Source organism: Atractosteus spatula, chromosome 14 (genome assembly GCF_055471065.1).
Source record: "Atractosteus spatula isolate fAtrSpa1 chromosome 14, fAtrSpa1.hap1, whole genome shotgun sequence".
NCBI classification, from domain to species: Eukaryota; Metazoa; Chordata; class Actinopteri; order Semionotiformes; family Lepisosteidae; genus Atractosteus; species Atractosteus spatula.
This window is the reverse complement of record NC_142719.1, coordinates 12,575,379-12,600,346: the sequence shown is the minus strand read 5'-3', so window position 1 is coordinate 12,600,346 and position 24,968 is coordinate 12,575,379. Positions and strand designations below refer to the sequence as shown.

Below are 24,968 nucleotides of genomic sequence, written 5' to 3'. Positions count from 1 at the left end.
GCCACAGCCTCTCTTCAGGAGCTTCAGCAGACCTCAGGACAGGACCCAGTGCTTTCCCAGCTCCACACTTTCATATACTCGGGGTGGCCCTCCAAGGTCTCCACTGACCTGAGCCCCTTCCATCATGTTAAAGATGAGCTCTCCTGCTGGAATGAGTCGTGTGTCGTTCGGGGCACCTGCGCTGTTATTCCTGCCTGCCTTTAGGTGCGAGTGTTGCAGATGGCACATGAGGGCCACTTGGGAATAGTCAAAGTCAAACAGCAGTGTCTGGATCTGGTTTCGTGGCCAGGAAATGACAGAGACATCGAAACACTTATCAGGAACTGTGAAGCCTTCCTCCTGGGAAAGTAGGAAGTAGGAAAACAGAGAGCCTCGAACCACATCCAGCCCCCAGACTGGCCAGCCGAGCCCTGGGATCATCTCCAGCTGGACATCTGTGGGGAGCTGCATGGTGTCTTTCCCCATCACAGTTTCCTCATTATGGTTTCTAATTTGCTCTTGAAATGGCCTCCACTAGATCGGTCACCACTCAGGCAGTCATTGACTTCCTGGATTCCCTCTTTGCCCACTGGGGTTACCAACCAACAACCCAACCGGCAATGGGCCACCGTTTGTGTCCACTGAGTTTGGCTGACCAGGACATACGACACACTTGTATGGCCTTATACAACCCAATGGCAATCAGTGGGGTGAACGACTGAATCAGACAGTCATAAACGGCATCAGAGCCCACCTGACAGAGGCCTGCTCCTTCCCAACTGTGTTCCTCCGCACCCTGCTCCACTATTGGACTACAGCCACAGAACTGGCCATTATACAATATAAGAAGCCAAAAGTCTCCGAAAAAAAAGTGCATATATGAGCAAATTTTCACTGTCTAAGAAGGTGTTCATCTTTTATTAGAGATGCCTAGGAAGACGATCTCGATGTCAGTTTTTCAGATCGAGGCGGGACATCTGCACTCTGTAAGTTACACACCTCCTGCATTAGTGCACGTCGCTTATTAATACAATTTAAAATCGTGCACTGACTCCATATGACTAAAACCAATAGAATTGAATCTAATTCTGTAAAATTATCTGAAGGTAAAAGAATCAAAACAGCAAGAGATTTTTACGTATTTGGTCACTTCTGTTTGTCTTTTTGTGAATGTCTGTGATATGGCTTTTTTAAACAGAAAAGCAATTTTAACAAAAATAAGCATACAGTGGTCCCTTTTGATAACTTTTCGGTGGGTTTTTGATCGTACATGATTCATGCAGCCATTTCCTGAAAGATACTGATGCAGTCTTTAACAACAGGGCTGGGTACCTTGTTCCACGCTCTTATAACCTTTTAGGTAAGGAAGTGTCTTGGGCGTTTAAAAATTCAAAAGACTTCCGCAGAGTTGACTTTCCCAATGGTATAGTGTTATAGAGAATGCATGGGAACCAACACTAAAGCACCTGTTTGTCTACCATTTTCTTAATAAACAGCATCTTCCAACAATCCAGTGGGATTGTTTGAAAGTGTTCTTTCTAACCTTGATCTTCAGTGTGTGTCAGTGCAGCCGTTATCAGTGCTGCTGCTCTTTTGTCTCTCTTCATGTTCTCAGCAGGTCTCTTCCCTCGTCTTCTTCAGTCCTGTACTGATCCAGTGCTCACTCTTCTGGTCACTCATGAGCCCTGGGTGTTTCCTCTGGCTGGTGGCCGGGTGGTGGGAGCCATGCGGGTGTGGGCAGGAGCCCAGACGCGTGCCTGGAGGGGCTGCTCTGCTGTCACCCGCTGTGTCCAGGACAACTTCACAGCCTACTGGCTTGCTGGGCCTGGTGCAGCACTGCCTGCTCCTCTCCTGAACCTCATGCAGGATGAGCCCACATGACAGACGTCCAGACACTTGGGAAGCTGTGATGGTGAACAGCCTTTCCTGTCAAACAGTAAGACCACAACACCTAGAAATCCCCGCGCAGCTACGTAGACATCTGCATTGGATCCCTTAGCTCTTGGTTCTCTGATCATTTCAGCCCAGTCTTGTCGTCTCCACACTGTTCCATCTCCCAGCCAAGAGCTGAGCAATCTTGTAGGACTTGGCTGACTCTTTTAATTGACTTCTTTATTATCAGACCATGGAAGACGATTGTAAAGCATTTGCCAGAAAAAAATGTTGTGCAAGAAAACAATTGAGAGCTGTTGTTAAGCTATAAGGAACACTACACACTTTTTCAAAACCTTTTTCAATTTCTTAATTTTTATCTAACACAGTTCAACAATGAGCCTTCCTATTCTTGATTTTCTATACAACTGCAGTATGAGGAGATGGATGGTGTAGCCTTCATTTGACTTTGTTCCACGCAAATGACATTTGTTTCCATCAAGAGTATCATCCTATTCTTATACTGTAGTTGTTCTCCTTGTGTTTCTGAATTCCTGCTTTGTTCTCTTTCTTACAGTGGTTTAAATTAATCTCTGATCATTTCAAAGTTTTCACTCCTACCGTGTGAATTCGTATATGGGAAATCTCATTCACTTTGCATTCAGAGGTGGCTCATGTTTATTTAAAAGGATGCATTTAGTTGAAAGAATGGATATATTTGAATTTGTAGCATTTATCATGTTAGTACAGTACTGTTTTATGGATGGATATTTAGAAACTATGTTGGCTTTCTAAACTCGTTACACAATATTATATTTTGTTATACAAGAATTTGTACAAATATTCTTGCTGAAGCCAAAGCTATTTATTTGCTTTCATTAACTTGATGACTGTCACAAATTATATAAAGATAAAGTATATATACATGGCCTATACCTCGAGTGTGATGGGTGAAAAGGACATAGCTTTAATGTACAGTATGTATTCCCCGTTAGTATTGATGACGTAATCACAACAACTGGTATGCCGTATGTTACGTCACAAAGGTTGCCATAGTACAGAAGGACCGTGGTTTTTTAAAATTACACTGTACCTGCAGCTAGCTTGGTGTAATTCCTCGCGTTTGCTCTGTCTAATTTAATATAATTGAATTAATATAAACAATTAACACACTTTATTCTGAGAAAGATGGGAAGAAGACGTCGTAGGAAAGCCCGCGGTAGTGTTCCTGCACCTGTTAAAACCGATCACATGGTTTCTGAGGTAATGCTCTGGAGGCTATGGTCGGGGCGCCGCCTCCATCATATTACTTCAATTAAAGTAGCTTTTTACATAAAAGATTTACATTGTTTTATAGATGATGTACATATCTAGCCAGGCATGTATGAACCTGTTAATCGCTGGTGAGCAGTTTTAAAACGTTAACGTTTTTCCTTGCAATTCTGTTAAGCGGAGTTAATATCAGTTACGTTCAAATAAAATTAAAAGGTTAAAATGGAAAGCAAAATACTTTTAAACTAGTTTACGTCGTTTACTTTAAATTGACGAAGTTGTTACGTTCAATTACGTTTTACTTATGTATTCTTGTAACGCTTTTAATTATTTTATCTAACACTCGGTTATTTAATAATCAATCCTAGTCAATCCTTTAAGACACTGTTTTTCAAAATCATATATTTAATACAGTCCAAGCCTACTGGACAAAAGGAATAGCCTGGTTTGGTGCTCTTATGTCAACTGTTATTTTTTCTGTTTAAAAAGTAATGTCACTAAGGTCAGTCTTCAGCTGGAAGTGAAATGTGAATTTTTACTTCAAAACCGGCTTTTAACGAACGACTCGATCAAGTTAGTGAACGCATGCTCGGCCAAAAAACAATTTAAAGATATGCATGTATTTATTATATTTTAACCGTGTGTTTTCTTGTTTTTGCTATCTTCACTAACACATCACAGACATCGAGGACGGTGGGAAGTGTAATAAAGTTTGAAATATACTCGCGTGGCGTGTTCTCATTCAGGCTGTCTCTCCTCTTTCCCTAACAGCAGGCACTTCAGGAGACAGTGGCCCTCAAGCTCAAGGCTCACCTGCAAGCTGGCGATGAACCAGCAGATCATGGGAGCGTTTCCAAGACCGGACAGGTCAAAGAAATACCCCCAGGCGCTGACCAGGGTAAGCAATAACATGACATCTCTTCACAAGCAGCTTGTGAAGCTTAGCAGTTCTAATTATTCACATTTTACTTGCATTGTCAATAACAGCATTCATTCTCGATACAGCTGTTACACAGTCGCACCGTAGTTATTGCACTCATTTCTGTATTCTAAGATGAGGTCTATTATTTGAGAGAAATGGGCTATGTACTGGGAATTAGAAATTCAAGTAGGGAGCTGCGTCAGCATGTGTAGGTTGCAAAGGAACAGGTAAAGGTTTATTCCATGTTGAAAGGAAAAGAAAAGAGGCACAACGTTTCAGCTGTGGAGTCTTCTGTGATCAGGGGGGAGAGCACAGTCTCTCTTAGTATTTCTATTATTGCAGTTAATGATAGGTTTTTTTTTACAGCTGACAGCAGCCCTGATGTCAGTGTTCTCAGTCCACTTGAGGAGAACATCTCTTCAGTCTGCAAACCCAGATCTCACCTGATGCTGAGCAACTTTTTATTTGTAAGTAAGACAGGGTGAAAACATTTTAAGGACCTCAACTATTGAGGACTATTGTGGAATCCAGGGGTGGATTGTGTTTTAATGGAAAAGTGAGCATTCACAAAAGCATAATCAGTATCTTACTTTTAGTCCTTTCCTTAAGTCAAAACTTGGAATAACCTTTTTAACAATGACCTTGGCTTCTAAAGTTCTATGTCACTTAAACTGATCACTGTACTTCCAAACACCTTTGAACAGCTCTTCTGTCAGACTGATAGAATTGGGCCTTGTGGTTTTGTTATATTCAAACAATAACTGCGAACATACAAGTGAATTTCTGAAATGTTGTTCATAGAAGCAGATGCAAACAGTGATTTCTTTGCTAGCTGTTTACAGTATCTTTCTACTTTATTTGTGTAATTGCAGAGTATTTTGGAAATTGAAAATGACATGGAGACAGAGAAAGAGGCCTCAGATGTTTTTGGCAATGAAACAAGTAAGACCAGCAGAGGCAAAGAAGGGTTCAGGGCAAACGCACACTGTTATACATCCATAAAGACAATCTTTAATCATACAAATCTTTTCCAATAATCAAAAATCACAAGTGCTTTTAGACCAGGCTGGGATATGTTTGCCTTACTAACTGCCCTGTATTAACAGACGTAGTGAACTGAAGCAATGGATATTTCTCCTCTCTTCAGGAACAGATTCTGTCCATCTCATGTTCTTGGGAAAGATGAGCCACACTTCATCTATAGTAGAAAGTTCAGGAATCGTCACGAAGTTCAGGAATCAGAAGCGCTCTGCTTTGTGAGTCTTTCTTCTCTGATTTTGTATGTCATTTCAGTGGGCAGATATATGGTCACGTCATGTGTTTCAGATTTTGTAAAGCAGAGGTGCGATCCTGAGTATTACCATATGCCACCATGCAGTAAAACATCAGTAAAAATATTATTTATAATTCCTTGTAATTCATCTTTATTTTTAAATGTGCAGGACTCTCTGAAGAGTTTGTCAGATTTTAAAGTAATTTTGCACTGATCAAAATCCATTGCTTATGTTTTTACAGAGAAAGGAAGATAGTAAAGGACATAAGAGGAATAGTGAGTACATATGAGTATAAGTTCTTTGGGGCAAAACAATCATAATAATGAGTAGTGTGCTTTAGACACTGCATCACTATCAGTATGATAAATACACCCAATATACTGAGGTTGTCTTCAAAGTGTGGAGGATATGACATGATGTCAATCTTGTAGAGAATTTGTTTGCTGTACTGAGCACTAGTGACTGTGCTGTACAGGCAGCTTTTTGGCCAATGCCGCCATCTAGTGAAACAAGTACTCAACAGCACCTGGTACCTCCTTTCTGGGGGTGACTCGACAGCTTTTTTAAGGATATCTCATAAAACTAAGGGAGACTGGTCACCTCTGGTATCCCATACTGGTAGCTGCTTCAGTAACTTTCACTTGACTCAGAGACTAACACACCTGATTCAACTGTTTTTCAGATTTCAGAATGTATACAATTATACCGTAACAATGTATTAAAGTTGTTTTGTGTATCCTAATAATAAAAAAGTGGGGACCCATTTAGTGTATTTCTGTTCAATTAAGGACTTGTTTGTCTTGTATTTGTCTTTTTTTTAATAGGCTACAAATGAGGGGCAGAACCTCATTTTGCAAATTATAACAACAAGAATGGAGAGAGTGAGCCACAGGCCGATCCATGCCATTCCACAGCTTGGAGAGGAACAGTGCTCCCAGAAAGTGCTGCATATGGAGGCGTCCCCATGCAGCTCCAAAGTCTTGTTTAGCCCCTTGCTGAGCAACTTGTTTCCCTGCAGTGAGTTCACTCACTTAGATGCCTTGGGGCAGGCCAGGAAGAAGGCACCTCTGTGGCTGGATCCAGTCTCTAATTCCATAATAAACCCCATGTGTCAAGACTCGTGTGAGAGAAAGGACAGGGAGGTAGCACTGCACCCATCCCACCAAGTCCAGCGCTATCTCACACACTGCAATTCAGTTTTGGAGCTGGATGAGCCCCTTTCCCATTCAATCACATCAATCCTGCCTGAGAAATCTGAGGTGAGGGCTCAGAAAGTCATAATGAACAAGAAACCAGTCAAAACTCTCACCTTAGAGAATCTGGTGATCAAGCCTCAGTTCAGCTGCGTAGACATGGCTGTCCAAAAAATGGCTATAGAGGAATTTTCCCTTGAAGGCCATGGGACTGGAAGAGAGATTCAGAAATGCGTCTCATCATCGCAAGCATCATCAATGTCAGCACGGACTTCAGGAGTGCATCCTTCAATGACTGTAAGGGCAGTGACCACTCGCGTTGCCAATGAAAGGGACCGGACCTTTGCCTACAATCCAAAAAATACTCCATGCTCTTCCAGAATAACCTTGATCACACTCAGCAGATCTCCTCAGATCTTCACCCTGAAGATTGAGAATTTGGATGGGAAGCCGACAGCGCAATTCCCTAACCACTCACGATACATCACTTTCAAGGTGAACAAGGGATGGAATTGTATTCCTCATTGCACGAATGAAAACAGATTGCTATATCTGAAATCCCTGCCTGGAAAAGAGAACAGCCTGCAAGAGACAAAAAAACACCCATCTCCCAGTTCACTGGTGTACAATGACAAACTATCAGTTCTCAGCAGCCTGATGATGAAATCCTTCATAGGATCTCAGATGACTGTTGTCACCTCTACAATTAAAGTGTTGTACATTGATCATCAAGGTGAGTATTCAGTTGCCTGCGCATTCAATATTCTTGTCAGAGTATATGAATATTGGGTTTTTCTTTTCTTGCTTAATGGAACCAACTTGTATTATTTATTTAACAGACTGTATGTTAATCAAAAGCAGGCCATTATTGTGGGGTTATTCATGGTAAAGTTACCTTTCTCATTGGTATAGTAGTAGTGTCCCATGTGGAAATAGCCCTTAATCACTATTACACACTTCTGGCTCTTGAAAAGTAGGCTTGTTTGTCTGTTTTTTACAGGATAGATATTATGGGAAAACATGTCAGCTGTGGTTTTATGTTAGACACTTCAGTTTATTTTTTTTTCCACTTTAGCGCCGTTAAGTTAAAGCAATCTTAGGAGATATAAAGCTTCTGAATCTGAGTTCTTGTTCTCACTCCAAATTGAACATTTTTTTTGTGAACACAAACCATTTCTCTCTTACAGACCTCAGGCAGGCAGGCTTGCCCTCTATAGAAGGGGTGTCAGCCAAAGAGGACGCCTGTGCAAAAGGGGTTCAGTATGCAGAGAGTCCCCAAACCGTATGTGTCCAGGATGAGGACTTCTCCGGAACCAGAATGTCTTGTGAAGTGGTTGACAGCAAACAGACATGCAGAAACCCCACTGAAACAGGAATGAGAGTTTCTGATAAAGAGAGCTCTTCTGAGATGGTGGTGAGACCCAAACTATTTTTGAAGGACTTGGGAGAATCAGCTAAGGGCCAGTCCAGATCGGGCAAAAGAATTCCAAATCATTCCCAAAATATATGTGTCCCACTTCTTCAGCAGCAACTGAAGTCTTACAATAGCAGGGAAAATTCTTCATCCTCCTGTTCCCCCACACATGAATTGGTCAAATTCAGTGGCCAAAGCTGTGCAGCGGCACCATCGGTGCCCTCTTCAGAGTGCCTCGCTGTGTGTTCTGAAACAGTGAAAGAAATTATCTCCACACTGCTCTTGGAGATAGTCCCAAATTTGTGTAGAGGAGGAAGCCCATGGTATGTGTCTGAACATACATTCCTGATCCACTCTCTGTTCAATAATGTGGTGAAGCGGCTGTCTGCTGTCCCAGGGATGACGGTCTGCAAGAAGAGAGAAGAAAGCAATGTCTGCTGTCAATCCGGGACCATCAGTGAGATTGTACACAGTGTTCTCAGACAACTGGAGAAGGGATATGATTCCATGTACATTATCCAGTTTGCAGTAGCTGCCAAGAATGAGGTGGTTCTCAACAGCACTGCACTGCTTGTGGTTAAAGAGATTTTAAAACTAAAACCAAATAAGTCTGTGATTGCCCACCAGAAGTCTTCTACCAATATGAGCACAAGACACCCTACTGTAAATCTGAGGGAGGCTGATCCTCCTTCCATATCCTTGCCCTTAGGTTTAGTAGAGGAAGTAGTATCGTGCCTTTTGCTGAAAATAGATCCTGAGTTTTCAAAATCACTGGATCCCTCTTCCAAGCCAGATGGGCTGCCAAGGTTTCAGTTTAGCCAGATGGCCTTGCATATGATTTACCAAACCTTGGCTGCACTGATGAATGCCCCTGGGGTGTCTGTAGTCCAAGAGGAGGGACACAACACCACCTTTCCACCACCTGACAAGATTAAAAATGCTGTGAGCTGCATTTACAGAGAACTTGTCCAGAGAATGGGCTCAAAGTTTGACCTTCAGTTAGCAGTGGCTTCCCAAAGCCCGGCTGTGATCAAAAGGATGATAGCACATGTGACCCGCGAAGTCTTAAAAATCCTGGTTTCAGGGAGCGAATGTTCCAGTCCGTGTATCCTTTCCTCGGGGCCTGCTGGCACTTTTGACCTGGCCCCAAAGGAATCTGAGATGAGCTGTGACAGAGGCACAGAAGAAGTACTTTCTGAAAAAAGCTGCTGCACAGCTGTGAAGGAGGCTGTAGAAATACATGAAAGCTGTCTGCAACCCAACAGCCAAAGTGAACTTTCTAAATCAGACACCTTTTCCTCCACAAACCTGAAGAGTCATTCTGGCCAGAAAGCCTCCTGTCAAGTGGGTTCTGCAGCTGTCGATGGTGCCCTGGATTCAGTAGCCTTTCACAGTGCAGCTCCAGGCTCGGTCCCAGCTCTAAAGGAGAACAGCTCAGGCTATGCCATGGCTGCTGAACCACTGTCGTTGCGGGAGAGAGCAAGAGATGAAAAGGGAAAGCCTGGAAAAATAAAGGAGGAGGCCAAAAAGGTAAGCACAGGGATGAGCAATGTAGATGTCAAACGCTTGGAGTGATTGTTTTTATATAACATTTTGTTGGCAGCATGTGGAAAAGCTGCAGACACAGTATAAAAAAGTTTTTGAAGTTTTTACATTTCTCTACTTAACTACCCAAATTGCACACCCCAGTAACTGATGCATAGCCCCGTAGTATTGAGGACTTTTGGGTAGGAACTTAATACAAAGAGCTTTTCCTGGTATTGCTTGTGATGGAATAATCTAACCTCATGTTCTTTGTCTATACACAGGCCAGCCAGAAATCTCTGAGCCTTGATAAAGGAACACAATACAGTGAGGCTGAGGGCCACCAAGCAGGTGAGTCCCCCAGAAATGATAGCATGTCCCACCTGGTCATTTACAGATAAATGGAGATTGCTCATCATTCCATGGAATGTTCTCTTTTTGTTTAAAAATTGATGTCGTTATTGTGGAACTTATCAACACCATAACAACTGAATAAGTGAACTGATGTTTTTAAAGTGCATTAATGTTTTTTTTATTTTTAGCATACACACTCAAGCTTTCTATTGAGCAAAAGTTTAATATGGGAGAAATGTTCTGCTCTCTCTTTTCAGATTCTCCATCTCCTGCAGTGGAAACTAAAAAGTCCAAGAAGAAACGTAAAAACATCTTTAAATTATTCTCACAGGCAATGAGGAAACTGGTTTGTGTGAAGCCAGTGTTGGATGATTGATCTTCAGAAGAAGTCGTATTTTAATATATAGAATATTTTAGCATTTTAAGGAAAAAAACTCCATTTTTAAAATTTAATGTCACGGAATGAAAGAATGGGTGTGAGGCAGCAGGTGTCAATAGCCCAACGTCATCAGCATGACCAGAGTGTCATTTAGGACAATCTTTCAACCAGATGTTTCAGCAGCTTAGAATGATCCGTACATGCTGTATACTGTGTTGGGTAGGCAGTAATAGATATTGTAATTGCTACGCAATAAAAAGGGAATTATGAAGTATGACTGTCTTGTCTGGTTTGTTGGTGCAGTCTTGGTTCTGGGAGATATACTGTATATCTATCCTTTTGCAGAAGAAAAGGGTCCTAACATCCTTTAAAATTGCTAGAAGGCGTAGTTGGCTATAAAAGCAATCAAGGTTTCTGCATTGAAGGTTCACCATGTGTGACACTAAAGCATGCCTTTGTGTTGCGGTAGGAAAGTCATGTGAACACAGAGAGAACATATAAAAGCCAGGCAGATAGCAGCCCAGGTGTGGAACAATTTGAAACATAAAGAGAATGGTTCTGTCACCACTGATCGCAGCTATATTAATGAGCAAATTAAACACAGGATTACTTACCTGTTATGTCGACATGCAGTGTTGGTTCATGTGACACTGTCGTGGTAATATGGGGATACCGGGGTCTGGCACAAAGGGGATCTTGATGGCTCACTCCCTCCCGGGTTCTCTGCACGACAAGACAGAAGTGCTCATGGGTGAGAGAGAGAGGTCTTAGCCTGCGTTTGGGCACATGAAAGGTGGGACATGTACCTGGCCATACATGCAGACAGACCACCAGGCACTTACAGCACTGCTCTCCACATCAGGCACTGGCCACCGGCTGCTCAGGCTCCACCGCTGGTCCGAGTAACTTCACCAATACAAGCGCAGGTACAATTCTTCCCTGCAGTTTGTTCCCGGAGATGACAATGTAGTGACAGACTTGCTGTCCCGCTCCACTCCCAGCACAACTGGTAACTGTGATCCTCAAGCCCAAACTCACCTACATGGTGGCTCTGAGGTTAAGGATCTGCGCCTGTGGCTGGAAGCTTGCTGGTTTGTATCCCATGGCTGGCAGAGGAATCCTACTCCGTTGGGACCCTGAGCAAGGCCCTTAACCCCAACTGCTCCAGGGGTGCCGTATAAATGGCTGCCCCTGTGCTCTGCCCCAAAGCTTCTCTCCCTGTCTCTGTGTCTTATGGAGTGCAAGCTGGGGTCTGTGAAAAAAGGCAAATTCCGAAAACAAGAAATTGTATATGGCCAAAAAGTGATCTTATCTTATCTTACTCCACTCTAAGCCACAGCCTCTCTTCAGGAGCTTCAGCAGACCTCAGGACAGGACCCAGTGCTTTCCCAGCTCCACACTTTCATATACTCGGGGTGGCCCTCCAAGGTCTCCACTGACCTGAGCCCCTTCCATCATGTTAAAGATGAGCTCTCCTGCTGGAATGAGTCGTGTGTCGTTCGGGGCACCTGCGCTGTTATTCCTGCCTGCCTTTAGGTGCGAGTGTTGCAGACGGCACACGAGGGCCACTTGGGAATAGTCAAAGTCAAACAGCAGTGTCTGGATCTGGTTTCGTGGCCAGGAAATGACAGAGACATCGAAACACTTATCAGGAACTGTGAAGCCTTCCTCCTGGGAAAGTAGGAAGTAGGAAAACAGAGAGCCTCGAACCACATCCAGCCCCCAGACTGGCCAGCCGAGCCCTGGGATCATCTCCAGCTGGACATCTGTGGGGAGCTGCATGGTGTCTTTCCCCATCACAGTTTCCTCATTATGGTTTCTAATTTGCTCTTGAAATGGCCTCCACTAGATCGGTCACCACTCAGGCAGTCATTGACTTCCTGGATTCCCTCTTTGCCCACTGGGGTTACCAACCAACAACACCACCGGCAATGGGCCACCGTTTGTGTCCACTGAGTTTGGCTGACCAGGACATACGACACACTTGTATGGCCTTATACAACCCAATGGCAATCAGTGGGGTGAACGACTGAATCAGACAGTCATAAACGGCATCAGAGCCCACCTGACAGAGGCCTGCTCCTTCCCAACTGTGTTCCTCCGCACCCTGCTCCACTATTGGACTACAGCCACAGAACTGGCCATTATACAATATAAGAAGCCAAAAGTCTCCGAAAAAAAAGTGCATATATGAGCAAATTTTCACTGTCTAAGAAGGTGTTCATCTTTTATTAGAGATGCCTAGGAAGACGATCTCGATGTCAGTTTTTCAGATCGAGGCGGGACATCTGCACTCTGTAAGTTACACACCTCCTGCATTAGTGCACGTCGCTTATTAATACAATTTAAAATCGTGCACTGACTCCATATGACTAAAACCAATAGAATTGAATCTAATTCTGTAAAATTATCTGAAGGTAAAAGAATCAAAACAGCAAGAGATTTTTACGTATTTGGTCACTTCTGTTTGTCTTTTTGTGAATGTCTGTGATATGGCTTTTTTAAACAGAAAAGCAATTTTAACAAAAATAAGCATACAGTGGTCCCTTTTGATAACTTTTCGGTGGGTTTTTGATCGTACATGATTCATGCAGCCATTTCCTGAAAGATACTGATGCAGTCTTTAACAACAGGGCTGGGTACCTTGTTCCACGCTCTTATAACCTTTTAGGTAAGGAAGTGTCTTGGGCGTTTAAAAATTCAAAAGACTTCCGCAGAGTTGACTTTCCCAATGGTATAGTGTTATAGAGAACGCATGGGAACCAACACTAAAGCACCTGTTTGTCTACCATTTTCTTAATAAACAGCATCTTCCAACAATCCAGTGGGATTGTTTGAAAGTGTTCTTTCTAACCTTGATCTTCAGTGTGTGTCAGTGCAGCCGTTATCAGTGCTGCTGCTCTTTTGTCTCTCTTCATGTTCTCAGCAGGTCTCTTCCCTCGTCTTCTTCAGTCCTGTACTGATCCAGTGCTCACTCTTCTGGTCACTCATGAGCCCTGGGTGTTTCCTCTGGCTGGTGGCCGGGTGGTGGGAGCCATGCGGGTGTGGGCAGGAGCCCAGACGCGTGCCTGGAGGGGCTGCTCTGCTGTCACCCGCTGTGTCCAGGACAACTTCACAGCCTACTGGCTTGCTGGGCCTGGTGCAGCACTGCCTGCTCCTCTCCTGAACCTCATGCAGGATGAGCCCACATGACAGACGTCCAGACACTTGGGAAGCTGTGATGGTGAACAGCCTTTCCTGTCAAACAGTAAGACCACAACACCTAGAAATCCCCGCGCAGCTACGTAGACATCTGCATTGGATCCCTTAGCTCTTGGTTCTCTGATCATTTCAGCCCAGTCTTGTCGTCTCCACACTGTTCCATCTCCCAGCCAAGAGCTGAGCAATCTTGTAGGACTTGGCTGACTCTTTTAATTGACTTCTTTATTATCAGACCATGGAAGACGATTGTAAAGCATTTGCCAGAAAAAAATGTTGTGCAAGAAAACAATTGAGAGCTGTTGTTAAGCTATAAGGAACACTACACACTTTTTCAAAACCTTTTTCAATTTCTTAATTTTTATCTAACACAGTTCAACAATGAGCCTTCCTATTCTTGATTTTCTATACAACTGCAGTATGAGGAGATGGATGGTGTAGCCTTCATTTGACTTTGTTCCACGCAAATGACATTTGTTTCCATCAAGAGTATCATCCTATTCTTATACTGTAGTTGTTCTCCTTGTGTTTCTGAATTCCTGCTTTGTTCTCTTTCTTACAGTGGTTTAAATTAATCTCTGATCATTTCAAAGTTTTCACTCCTACCGTGTGAATTCGTATATGGGAAATCTCATTCACTTTGCATTCAGAGGTGGCTCATGTTTATTTAAAAGGATGCATTTAGTTGAAAGAATGGATATATTTGAATTTGTAGCATTTATCATGTTAGTACAGTACTGTTTTATGGATGGATATTTAGAAACTATGTTGGCTTTCTAAACTCGTTACACAATATTATATTTTGTTATACAAGAATTTGTACAAATATTCTTGCTGAAGCCAAAGCTATTTATTTGCTTTCATTAACTTGATGACTGTCACAAATTATATAAAGATAAAGTATATATACATGGCCTATACCTCGAGTGTGATGGGTGAAAAGGACATAGCTTTAATGTACAGTATGTATTCCCCGTTAGTATTGATGACGTAATCACAACAACTGGTATGCCGTATGTTACGTCACAAAGGTTGCCATAGTACAGAAGGACCGTGGTTTTTTAAAATTACACTGTACCTGCAGCTAGCTCGGTGTAATTCCTCGCGTTTGCTCTGTCTAATTTAATATAATTGAATTAATATAAACAATTAACACACTTTATTCTGAGAAAGATGGGAAGAAGACGTCGTAGGAAAGCCCGCGGTAGTGTTCCTGCACCTGTTAAAACCGATCACATGGTTTCTGAGGTAATGCTCTGGAGGCTATGGTCGGGGCGCCGCCTCCATCATATTACTTCAATTAAAGTAGCTTTTTACATAAAAGATTTACATTGTTTTATAGATGATGTACATATCTAGCCAGGCATGTATGAACCTGTTAATCGCTGGTGAGCAGTTTTAAAACGTTAACGTTTTTCCTTGCAATTCTGTTAAGCGGAGTTAATATCAGTTACGTTCAAATAAAATTAAAAGGTTAAAATGGAAAGCAAAATACTTTTAAACTAGTTTACGTCGTTTACTTTAAATTGACGAAGTTGTTACGTTCAATTACGTTTTACTTATGTATTCTTGTAACGCTTTTAATTATTTTATCTAACACTCGGTTATTTAATAATCAATCCTAGTCAATCCTTTAAGACACTGTTTTTCAAAATCATATATTTAATACAGTCCAAGCCTACTGGACAAAAGGAATAGCCTGGTTTGGTGCTCTTATGTCAACTGTTATTTTTTCTGTTTAAAAAGTAATGTCACTAAGGTCAGTCTTCAGCTGGAAGTGAAATGTGAATTTTTACTTCAAAACCGGCTTTTAACGAACGACTCGATCAAGTTAGTGAACGCATGCTCGGCCAAAAAACAATTTAAAGATATGCATGTATTTATTATATTTTAACCGTGTGTTTTCTTGTTTTTGCTATCTTCACTAACACATCACAGACATCGAGGACGGTGGGAAGTGTAATAAAGTTTGAAATATACTCGCGTGGCGTGTTCTCATTCAGGCTGTCTCTCCTCTTTCCCTAACAGCAGGCACTTCAGGAGACAGTGGCCCTCAAGCTCAAGGCTCACCTGCAAGCTGGCGATGAACCAGCAGATCATGGGAGCGTTTCCAAGACCGGACAGGTCAAAGAAATACCCCCAGGCGCTGACCAGGGTAAGCAATAACATGACATCTCTTCACAAGCAGCTTGTGAAGCTTAGCAGTTCTAATTATTCACATTTTACTTGCATTGTCAATAACAGCATTCATTCTCGATACAGCTGTTACACAGTCGCACCGTAGTTATTGCACTCATTTCTGTATTCTAAGATGAGGTCTATTATTTGAGAGAAATGGGCTATGTACTGGGAATTAGAAATTCAAGTAGGGAGCTGCGTCAGCATGTGTAGGTTGCAAAGGAACAGGTAAAGGTTTATTCCATGTTGAAAGGAAAAGAAAAGAGGCACAACGTTTCAGCTGTGGAGTCTTCTGTGATCAGGGGGGAGAGCACAGTCTCTCTTAGTATTTCTATTATTGCAGTTAATGATAGGGTTTTTTTTACAGCTGACAGCAGCCCTGATGTCAGTGTTCTCAGTCCACTTGAGGAGAACATCTCTTCAGTCTGCAAACCCAGATCTCACCTGATGCTGAGCAACTTTTTATTTGTAAGTAAGACAGGGTGAAAACATTTTAAGGACCTCAACTATTGAGGACTATTGTGGAATCCAGGGGTGGATTGTGTTTTAATGGAAAAGTGAGCATTCACAAAAGCATAATCAGTATCTTACTTTTAGTCCTTTCCTTAAGTCAAAACTTGGAATAACCTTTTTAACAATGACCTTGGCTTCTAAAGTTCTATGTCACTTAAACTGATCACTGTACTTCCAAACACCTTTGAACAGCTCTTCTGTCAGACTGATAGAATTGGGCCTTGTGGTTTTGTTATATTCAAACAATAACTGCGAACATACAAGTGAATTTCTGAAATGTTGTTCATAGAAGCAGATGCAAACAGTGATTTCTTTGCTAGCTGTTTACAGTATCTTTGTACTTTATTTGTGTAATTGCAGAGTATTTTGGAAATTGAAAATGACATGGAGACAGAGAAAGAGGCCTCAGATGTTTTTGGCAATGAAACAAGTAAGACCAGCAGAGGCAAAGAAGGGTTCAGGGCAAACGCACACTGTTATACATCCATAAAGAAAATCTGTAATCATACAAATCTTTTCCAATAATCAAAAATCACAAGTGCTTTTAGACCAGGCTGGGATATGTTTGCCTTACTAACTGCCCTGTATTAACAGACGTAGTGAACTGAAGCAATGGATATTTCTCCTCTCTTCAGGAACAGATTCTGTCCATCTCATGTTCTTGGGAAAGATGAGCCACACTTCATCTATAGTAGAAAGTTCAGGAATCGTCACGAAGTTCAGGAATCAGAAGCGCTCTGCTTTGTGAGTCTTTCTTCTCTGATTTTGTATGTCATTTCAGTGGGCAGATATATGGTCACGTCATGTGTTTCAGATTTTGTAAAGCAGAGGTGCGATCCTGAGTATTACCATATGCCACCATGCAGTAAAACATCAGTAAAAATATTATTTATAATTCCTTGTAATTCATCTTTATTTTTAAATGTGCAGGACTCTCTGAAGAGTTTGTCAGATTTTAAAGTAATTTTGCACTGATCAAAATCCATTGCTTATGTTTTTACAGAGAAAGGAAGATAGTAAAGGACATAAGAGGAATAGTGAGTACATATGAGTATAAGTTCTTTGGGGCAAAACAATCATAATGATGAGTAGTGTGCTTTAGACACTGCATCACTATCAGTATGATAAATACACCCAATATACTGAGGTTGTCTTCAAAGTGTGGAGGATATGACATGATGTCAATCTTGTAGAGAATTTGTTTGCTGTACTGAGCACTAGTGACTGTGCTGTACAGGCAGCTTTTTGGCCAATGCCGCCATCTAGTGAAACAAGTACTCAACAGCACCTGGTACCTCCTTTCTGGGGGTAACTCGAGAGCTTTTTTAAGGATATCTCATAAAACTAAGGGAGACTGGTCACCTCTGGTATCCCATACTGGTAGCTGCTTCAGTAACTTTCACTTGACTCAGAGACTAACACACCTGATTCAACTGTTTTTCAGATTTCAGAATGTATACAATTATACCGTAACAATGTATTAAAGTTGTTTTGTGTATCCTAATAATAACAAAGTGGGGACCCATTTAGTGTATTTCTGTTCAATTAAGGACTTGTTTGTCTTGTATTTGTCTTTTTTTTAATAGGCTACAAATGAGGGGCAGAACCTCATTTTGCAAATTATAACAACAAGAATGGAGAGAGTGAGCCACAGGCCGATCCATGCCATTCCACAGCTTGGAGAGGAACAGTGCTCCCAGAAAGTGCTGCATATGGAGGCGTCCCCATGCAGCTCCAAAGTCTTGTTTAGCCCCTTGCTGAGCAACTTGTTTCCCTGCAGTGAGTTCACTCACTTAGATGCCTTGGGGCAGGCCAGGAAGAAGGCACCTCTGTGGCTGGATCCAGTCTCTAATTCCATAATAAACCCCATGTGTCAAGACTCGTGTGAGAGAAAGGACAGGGAGGTAGCACTGCACCCATCCCACCAAGTCCAGCGCTATCTCACACACTGCAATTCAGTTTTGGAGCTGGATGAGCCCCTTTCCCATTCAATCACATCAATCCTGCCTGAGAAATCTGAGGTGAGGGCTCAGAAAGTCATAATGAACAAGAAACCAGTCAAAACTCTCACCTTAGAGAATCTGGTGATCAAGCCTCAGTTCAGCTGCGTAGACATGGCTGTCCAAAAAATGGCTATAGAGGAATTTTCCCTTGAAGGCCATGGGACTGGAAGAGAGATTCAGAAATGCGTCTCATCATCGCAAGCATCATCAATGTCAGCACGGACTTCAGGAGTGCATCCTTCAATGACTGTAAGGGCAGTGACCACTCGCGTTGCCAATGAAAGGGACCGGACCTTTGCCTACAATCCAAAAAATACTCCATGCTCTTCCAGAATAACCTTGATCACACTCAGCAGATCTCCTCAGATCTTCACCCTGAAGATTGAGAATTTGGATGGGAAGCCGACAGCGCAATTCCCTAACCACTCACGATACATCACTTTCAAGGTGAACAAGGGATGGAATTGTATTCCTCATTGCACGAATGAAAACAGATTGCTATATCTGAAATCCCTGCCTGGAAAAGAGAACAGCCTGCAAGAGACAAAAAAACACCCATCTCCCAGTTCACTGGTGTACAATGACAAACTATCAGTTCTCAGCAGCCTGATGATGAAATCCTTCATAGGATCTCAGATGACTGTTGTCACCTCTACAATTAAAGTGTTGTACATTGATCATCAAGGTGAGTATTCAGTTGCCTGCGCATTCAATATTCTTGTCAGAGTATATGAATATTGGGTTTTTCTTTTCTTGCTTAATGGAACCAACTTGTATTATTTATTTAACAGACTGTATGTTAATCAAAAGCAGGCCATTATTGTGGGGTTATTCATGGTAAAGTTACCTTTCTCATTGGTATAGTAGTAGTGTCCCATGTGGAAATAGCCCTTAATCACTATTACACACTTCTGGCTCTTGAAAAGTAGGCTTGTTTGTCTGTTTTTTACAGGATAGATATTATGGGAAAACATGTCAGCTGTGGTTTTATGTTAGACACTTCAGTTTATTTTTTTTTCCACTTTAGCGCCGTTAAGTTAAAGCAATCTTAGGAGATATAAAGCTTCTGAATCTGAGTTCTTGTTCTCACTCCAAATTGAACATTTTTTTTGTGAACACAAACCATTTCTCTCTTACAGACCTCAGGCAGGCAGGCTTGCCCTCTATAGAAGGGGTGTCAGCCAAAGAGGACGCCTGTGCAAAAGGGGTTCAGTATGCAGAGAGTCCCCAAACCGTATGTGTCCAGGATGAGGACTTCTCCGGAACCAGAATGTCTTGTGAAGTGGTTGACAGCAAACAGACATGCAGAAACCCCACTGAAACAGGAATGAGAGTTTCTGATAAAGAGAGCTCTTCTGAGATGGTGGTGAGACCCAAACTATTTTTGAAGGACTTGGGAGAATCAGCTAAGGGCCAGTCCAGATCGGGCAAAAGAATTCCAAATCATTCCCAAAATATATGTGTCCCACTTCTTCAGCAGCAACTGAAGTCTTACAATAGCAGGGAAAATTCTTCATCCTCCTGTTCCCCCACACATGAATTGGTCAAATTCAGTGGCCAAAGCTGTGCAGCGGCACCATCGGTGCCCTCTTCAGAGTGCCTCGCTGTGTGTTCTGAAACAGTGAAAGAAATTATCTCCACACTGCTCTTGGAGATAGTCCCAAATTTGTGTAGAGGAGGAAGCCCATGGTATGTGTCTGAACATACATTCCTGATCCACTCTCTGTTCAATAATGTGGTGAAGCGGCTGTCTGCTGTCCCAGGGATGACGGTCTGCAAGAAGAGAGAAGAAAGCAATGTCTGCTGTCAATCCGGGACCATCAGTGAGATTGTACACAGTGTTCTCAGACAACTGGAGAAGGGATATGATTCCATGTACATTATCCAGTTTGCAGTAGCTGCCAAGAATGAGGTGGTTCTCAACAGCACTGCACTGCTTGTGGTTAAAGAGATTTTAAAACTAAAACCAAATAAGTCTGTGATTGCCCACCAGAAGTCTTCTACCAATATGAGCACAAGACACCCTACTGTAAATCTGAGGGAGGCTGATCCTCCTTCCATATCCTTGCCCTTAGGTTTAGTAGAGGAAGTAGTATCGTGCCTTTTGCTGAAAATAGATCCTGAGTTTTCAAAATCACTGGATCCCTCTTCCAAGCCAGATGGGCTGCCAAGGTTTCAGTTTAGCCAGATGGCCTTGCATATGATTTACCAAACCTTGGCTGCACTGATGAATGCCCCTGGGGTGTCTGTAGTCCAAGAGGAGGGACACAACACCACCTTTCCACCACCTGACAAGATTAAAAATGCTGTGAGCTGCATTTACAGAGAACTTGTCCAGAGAATGGGCTCAAAGTTTGACCTTCAGTTAGCAGTGGCTTCCCAAAGCCCGGCTGTGATCAAAAGGATGATAGCACATGTGACCCGCGAAGTCTTAAAAATCCTGGTTTCAGGGAGCGAATGTTCCAGTCCGTGTATCCTTTCCTCGGGGCCTGCTGGCACTTTTGACCTGGCCCCAAAGGAATCTGAGATGAGCTGTGACAGAGGCACAGAAGAAGTACTTTCTGAAAAAAGCTGCTGCACAGCTGTGAAGGAGGCTGTAGAAATACATGAAAGCTGTCTGCAACCTAACAGCCAAAGTGAACTTTCTAAATCAGACACCTTTTCCTCCACAAACCTGAAGAGTCATTCTGGCCAGAAAGCCTCCTGTCAAGTGGGTTCTGCAGCTGTCGATGGTGCCCTGGATTCAGTAGCCTTTCACAGTGCAGCTCCAGGCTCGGTCCCAGCTCTAAAGGAGAACAGCTCAGGCTATGCCATGGCTGCTGAACCACTGTCGTTGCGGGAGAGAGCAAGAGATGAAAAGGGAAAGCCTGGAAAAATAAAGGAGGAGGCCAAAAAGGTAAGCACAGGGATGAGCAATGTAGATGTCAAACGCTTGGAGTGATTGTTTTTATATAACATTTTGTTGGCAGCATGTGGAAAAGCTGCAGACACAGTATAAAAAAGTTTTTGAAGTTTTTACATTTCTCTACTTAACTACCCAAATTGCACACCCCAGTAACTGATGCATAGCCCCGTAGTATTGAGGACTTTTGGGTAGGAACTTAATACAAAGAGCTTTTCCTGGTATTTGTCACGATTATAGTTCCCCCTCCTTAAGGGTGCTCCAGCCCTTTCACTAAGACTTTATTCTCTGCACCTGTTCCCTATTCCCAGCCCACCTTAAAAGCCAGGCGCTGACGCTCATCCGGGCTCTGCATCTGATTTCCATATCGTGCGAGTCCGGGACCAGGAGGCGCCTGGTCCCGTTAAGGTTTTAACCTCTGTTCCCGTTCCCCGTCCGCCGGTTCCGACCCGGCCTTCGTGGTTTTAATTCTTTCTTCTGATGGATCTTCTGGTTTTGGACTTACCCTTGTGTTTTGGATATTCCCTAAGGACTACTCTCTAGGATTGTTCGCCTCGGCCACACCTCCCCCGTGCACCAGCGCACCTTGGACACGCCCCCCTGTCTTCAGCCCCGTTTTCCTGCATGACGTTTCCCTAGTGTTTCCCCACTCCGTCGGACTGTGTCGTCCGCATAGGGTCCGGAAGGAACTGGTCGTTACAGTATTGCTTGTGATGGAATAATCTAACCTCATGTTCTTTGTCTATACACAGGCCAGCCAGAAATCTCTGAGCCTTGATAAAGGAACACAATACAGTGAGGCTGAGGGCCACCAAGCAGGTGAGTCCCCCAGAAATGATAGCATGTCCCACCTGGTCATTTACAGATAAATGGAGATTGCTCATCATTCCATGGAATGTTCTCTTTTTGTTTAAAAATTGATGTCGTTATTGTGGAACTTATCAACACCATAACAACTGAATAAGTGAACTGATGTTTTTAAAGTGCATTAATGTTTAGCATACACACTCAAGCTTTCTATTGAGCAAAAGTTTAATATGGGAGAAATGTTCTGCTCTCTCTTTTCAGATTCTCCATCTCCTGCAGTGGAAACTAAAAAGTCCAAGAAGAAACGTAAAAACATCTTTAAATTATTCTCACAGGCAATGAGGAAACTGGTTTGTGTGAAGCCAGTGTTGGATGATTGATCTTCAGAAGAACTCGTATTTTAATATATAGAATATTTTAGCATTTTAAGGAAAAAAACTCCATTTTTAAAATTTAATGTCACGGAATGAAAGAATGGGTGTGAGGCAGCAGGTGTCAATAGCCCAACGTCATCAGCATGACCAGAGTGTCATTTAGGACAATCTTTCAACCAGATGTTTCAGCAGCTTAGAATGATCCGTACATGCTGTATACTGTGTTGGGTAGGCAGTAATAGATATTGTAATTGCTACGCAATAAAAAGGGAATTATGAAGTATGACTGTCTTGTCTGGTTTGTTGGTGCAGTCTTGGTTCTGGGAGATATACTGTATATCTATCCTTTTGCAGAAGAAAAGGGTCCTAACATCCTTTAAAATTGCTAGAAGGCGTAGTTGGCTATAAAAGCAATCAAGGTTTCTGCATTGAAGGTTCACCATGTGTGACACTAAAGCATGCCTTTGTGTTGCGGTAGGAAAGTCATGTGAACACAGAGAGAACATATAAAAGCCAGGCAGATAGCAGCCCAGGTGTGGAACAATTTGAAACATAAAGAGAATGGTTCTGTCACCACTGATCGCAGCTATATTAATGAGCAAATTAAACACAGGATTACTTACCTGTTATGTCGACATGCAGTGTTGGTTCATGTGACACTGTCGTGGTAATATGGGGATACCGGGGTCTGGCACAAAGGGGATCTTGATGGCTCACTCCCTCCCGGGTTCTCTGCACGACAAGACAGAAGTGCTCATGGGTGAGAGAGAGAGGTCTTAGCCTGCGTTTGGGCACATGAAAGGTGGGACATGTACCTGGCCATACATGCAGACAGACCACCAGGCACTTACAGCACTGCTCTCCACATCAGGCACTGGCCACCGGCTGCTCAGGCTCCACCGCTGGTCCGAGTAACTTCACCAATACAAGCGCAGGTACAATTCTTCCCTGCAGTTTGTTCCCGGAGATGACAATGTAGTGACAGACTTGCTGTCCCGCTCCACTCCCAGCACAACTGGTAACTGTGATCCTCAAGCCCAAACTCACCTACATGGTGGCTCTGAGGTTAAGGATCTGCGCCTGTGGCTGGAAGCTTGCTGGTTTGTATCCCATGGCTGGCAGAGGAATCCTACTCCGTTGGGACCCTGAGCAAGGCCCTTAACCCCAACTGCTCCAGGGGTGCCGTATAAATGGCTGCCCCTGTGCTCTGCCCCAAAGCTTCTCTCCCTGTCTCTGTGTCTTATGGAGTGCAAGCTGGGGTCTGTGAAAAAAGGCAAATTCCGAAAACAAGAAATTGTATATGGCCAAAAAGTGATCTTATCTTATCTTACTCCACTCTAAGCCACAGCCTCTCTTCAGGAGCTTCAGCAGACCTCAGGACAGGACCCAGTGCTTTCCCAGCTCCACACTTTCATATACTCGGGGTGGCCCTCCAAGGTCTCCACTGACCTGAGCCCCTTCCATCATGTTAAAGATGAGCTCTCCTGCTGGAATGAGTCGTGTGTCGTTCGGGGCACCTGCGCTGTTATTCCTGCCTGCCTTTAGGTGCGAGTGTTGCAGATGGCACACGAGGGCCACTTGGGAATAGTCAAAGTCAAACAGCAGTGTCTGGATCTGGTTTCGTGGCCAGGAAATGACAGAGACATCGAAACACTTATCAGGAACTGTGAAGCCTTCCTCCTGGGAAAGTAGGAAGTAGGAAAACAGAGAGCCTCGAACCACATCCAGCCCCCAGACTGGCCAGCCGAGCCCTGGGATCATCTCCAGCTGGACATCTGTGGGGAGCTGCATGGTGTCTTTCCCCATCACAGTTTCCTCATTATGGTTTCTAATTTGCTCTTGAAATGGCCTCCACTAGATCGGTCACCACTCAGGCAGTCATTGACTTCCTGGATTCCCTCTTTGCCCACTGGGGTTACCAACCAACAACACCACCGGCAATGGGCCACCGTTTGTGTCCACTGAGTTTGGCTGACCAGGACATACGACACACTTGTATGGCCTTATACAACCCAATGGCAATCAGTGGGGTGAACGACTGAATCAGACAGTCATAAACGGCATCAGAGCCCACCTGACAGAGGCCTGCTCCTTCCCAACTGTGTTCCTCCGCACCCTGCTCCACTATTGGACTACAGCCACAGAACTGGCCATTATACAATATAAGAAGCCAAAAGTCTCCGAAAAAAAAGTGCATATATGAGCAAATTTTCACTGTCTAAGAAGGTGTTCATCTTTTATTAGAGATGCCTAGGAAGACGATCTCGATGTCAGTTTTTCAGATCGAGGCGGGACATCTGCACTCTGTAAGTTACACACCTCCTGCATTAGTGCACGTCGCTTATTAATACAATTTAAAATCGTGCACTGACTCCATATGACTAAAACCAATAGAATTGAATCTAATTCTGTAAAATTATCTGAAGGTAAAAGAATCAAAACAGCAAGAGATTTTTACGTATTTGGTCACTTCTGTTTGTCTTTTTGTGAATGTCTGTGATATGGCTTTTTTAAACAGAAAAGCAATTTTAACAAAAATAAGCATACAGTGGTCCCTTTTGATAACTTTTCGGTGGGTTTTTGATCGTACATGATTCATGCAGCCATTTCCTGAAAGATACTGATGCAGTCTTTAACAACAGGGCTGGGTACCTTGTTCCACGCTCTTATAACCTTTTAGGTAAGGAAGTGTCTTGGGCGTTTAAAAATTCAAAAGACTTCCGCAGAGTTGACTTTCCCAATGGTATAGTGTTATAGAGAACGCATGGGAACCAACACTAAAGCACCTGTTTGTCTACCATTTTCTTAAT

At 43.0% G+C, this 24,968-nt stretch overlaps 2 protein-coding genes across 2 annotated transcripts; both read left to right on the top strand.

The window, feature by feature from the left end:
• Positions 1–3,039: 3,039 nt before the first annotated feature.
• On the top strand, positions 3,040–10,250 carry LOC148820649 (uncharacterized). The gene is made up of 10 exons (XM_088933138.1): positions 3,040–3,114; positions 3,895–4,021; positions 4,412–4,512; positions 4,918–4,987; positions 5,193–5,301; positions 5,561–5,594; positions 6,144–7,245; positions 7,700–9,456; positions 9,735–9,801; positions 10,062–10,250. The coding sequence occupies exons 1-10, from the start codon at positions 3,040–3,042 to the stop codon at positions 10,178–10,180; spliced, it is 3,561 nt and encodes a 1,186-aa protein (XP_088789264.1). The 3' UTR covers positions 10,181–10,250.
• A 4,304-nt stretch (positions 10,251–14,554) lies between these two features.
• Positions 14,555–22,164, top strand: LOC148820648 (uncharacterized). Its single transcript, XM_088933103.1, has 10 exons — positions 14,555–14,629; positions 15,410–15,536; positions 15,927–16,027; positions 16,433–16,502; positions 16,708–16,816; positions 17,076–17,109; positions 17,659–18,760; positions 19,215–20,971; positions 21,730–21,796; positions 22,046–22,164. The coding sequence occupies exons 1-10, from the start codon at positions 14,555–14,557 to the stop codon at positions 22,162–22,164; spliced, it is 3,561 nt and encodes a 1,186-aa protein (XP_088789229.1).
• The last annotated feature ends 2,804 nt before the right edge of the window (positions 22,165–24,968 follow it).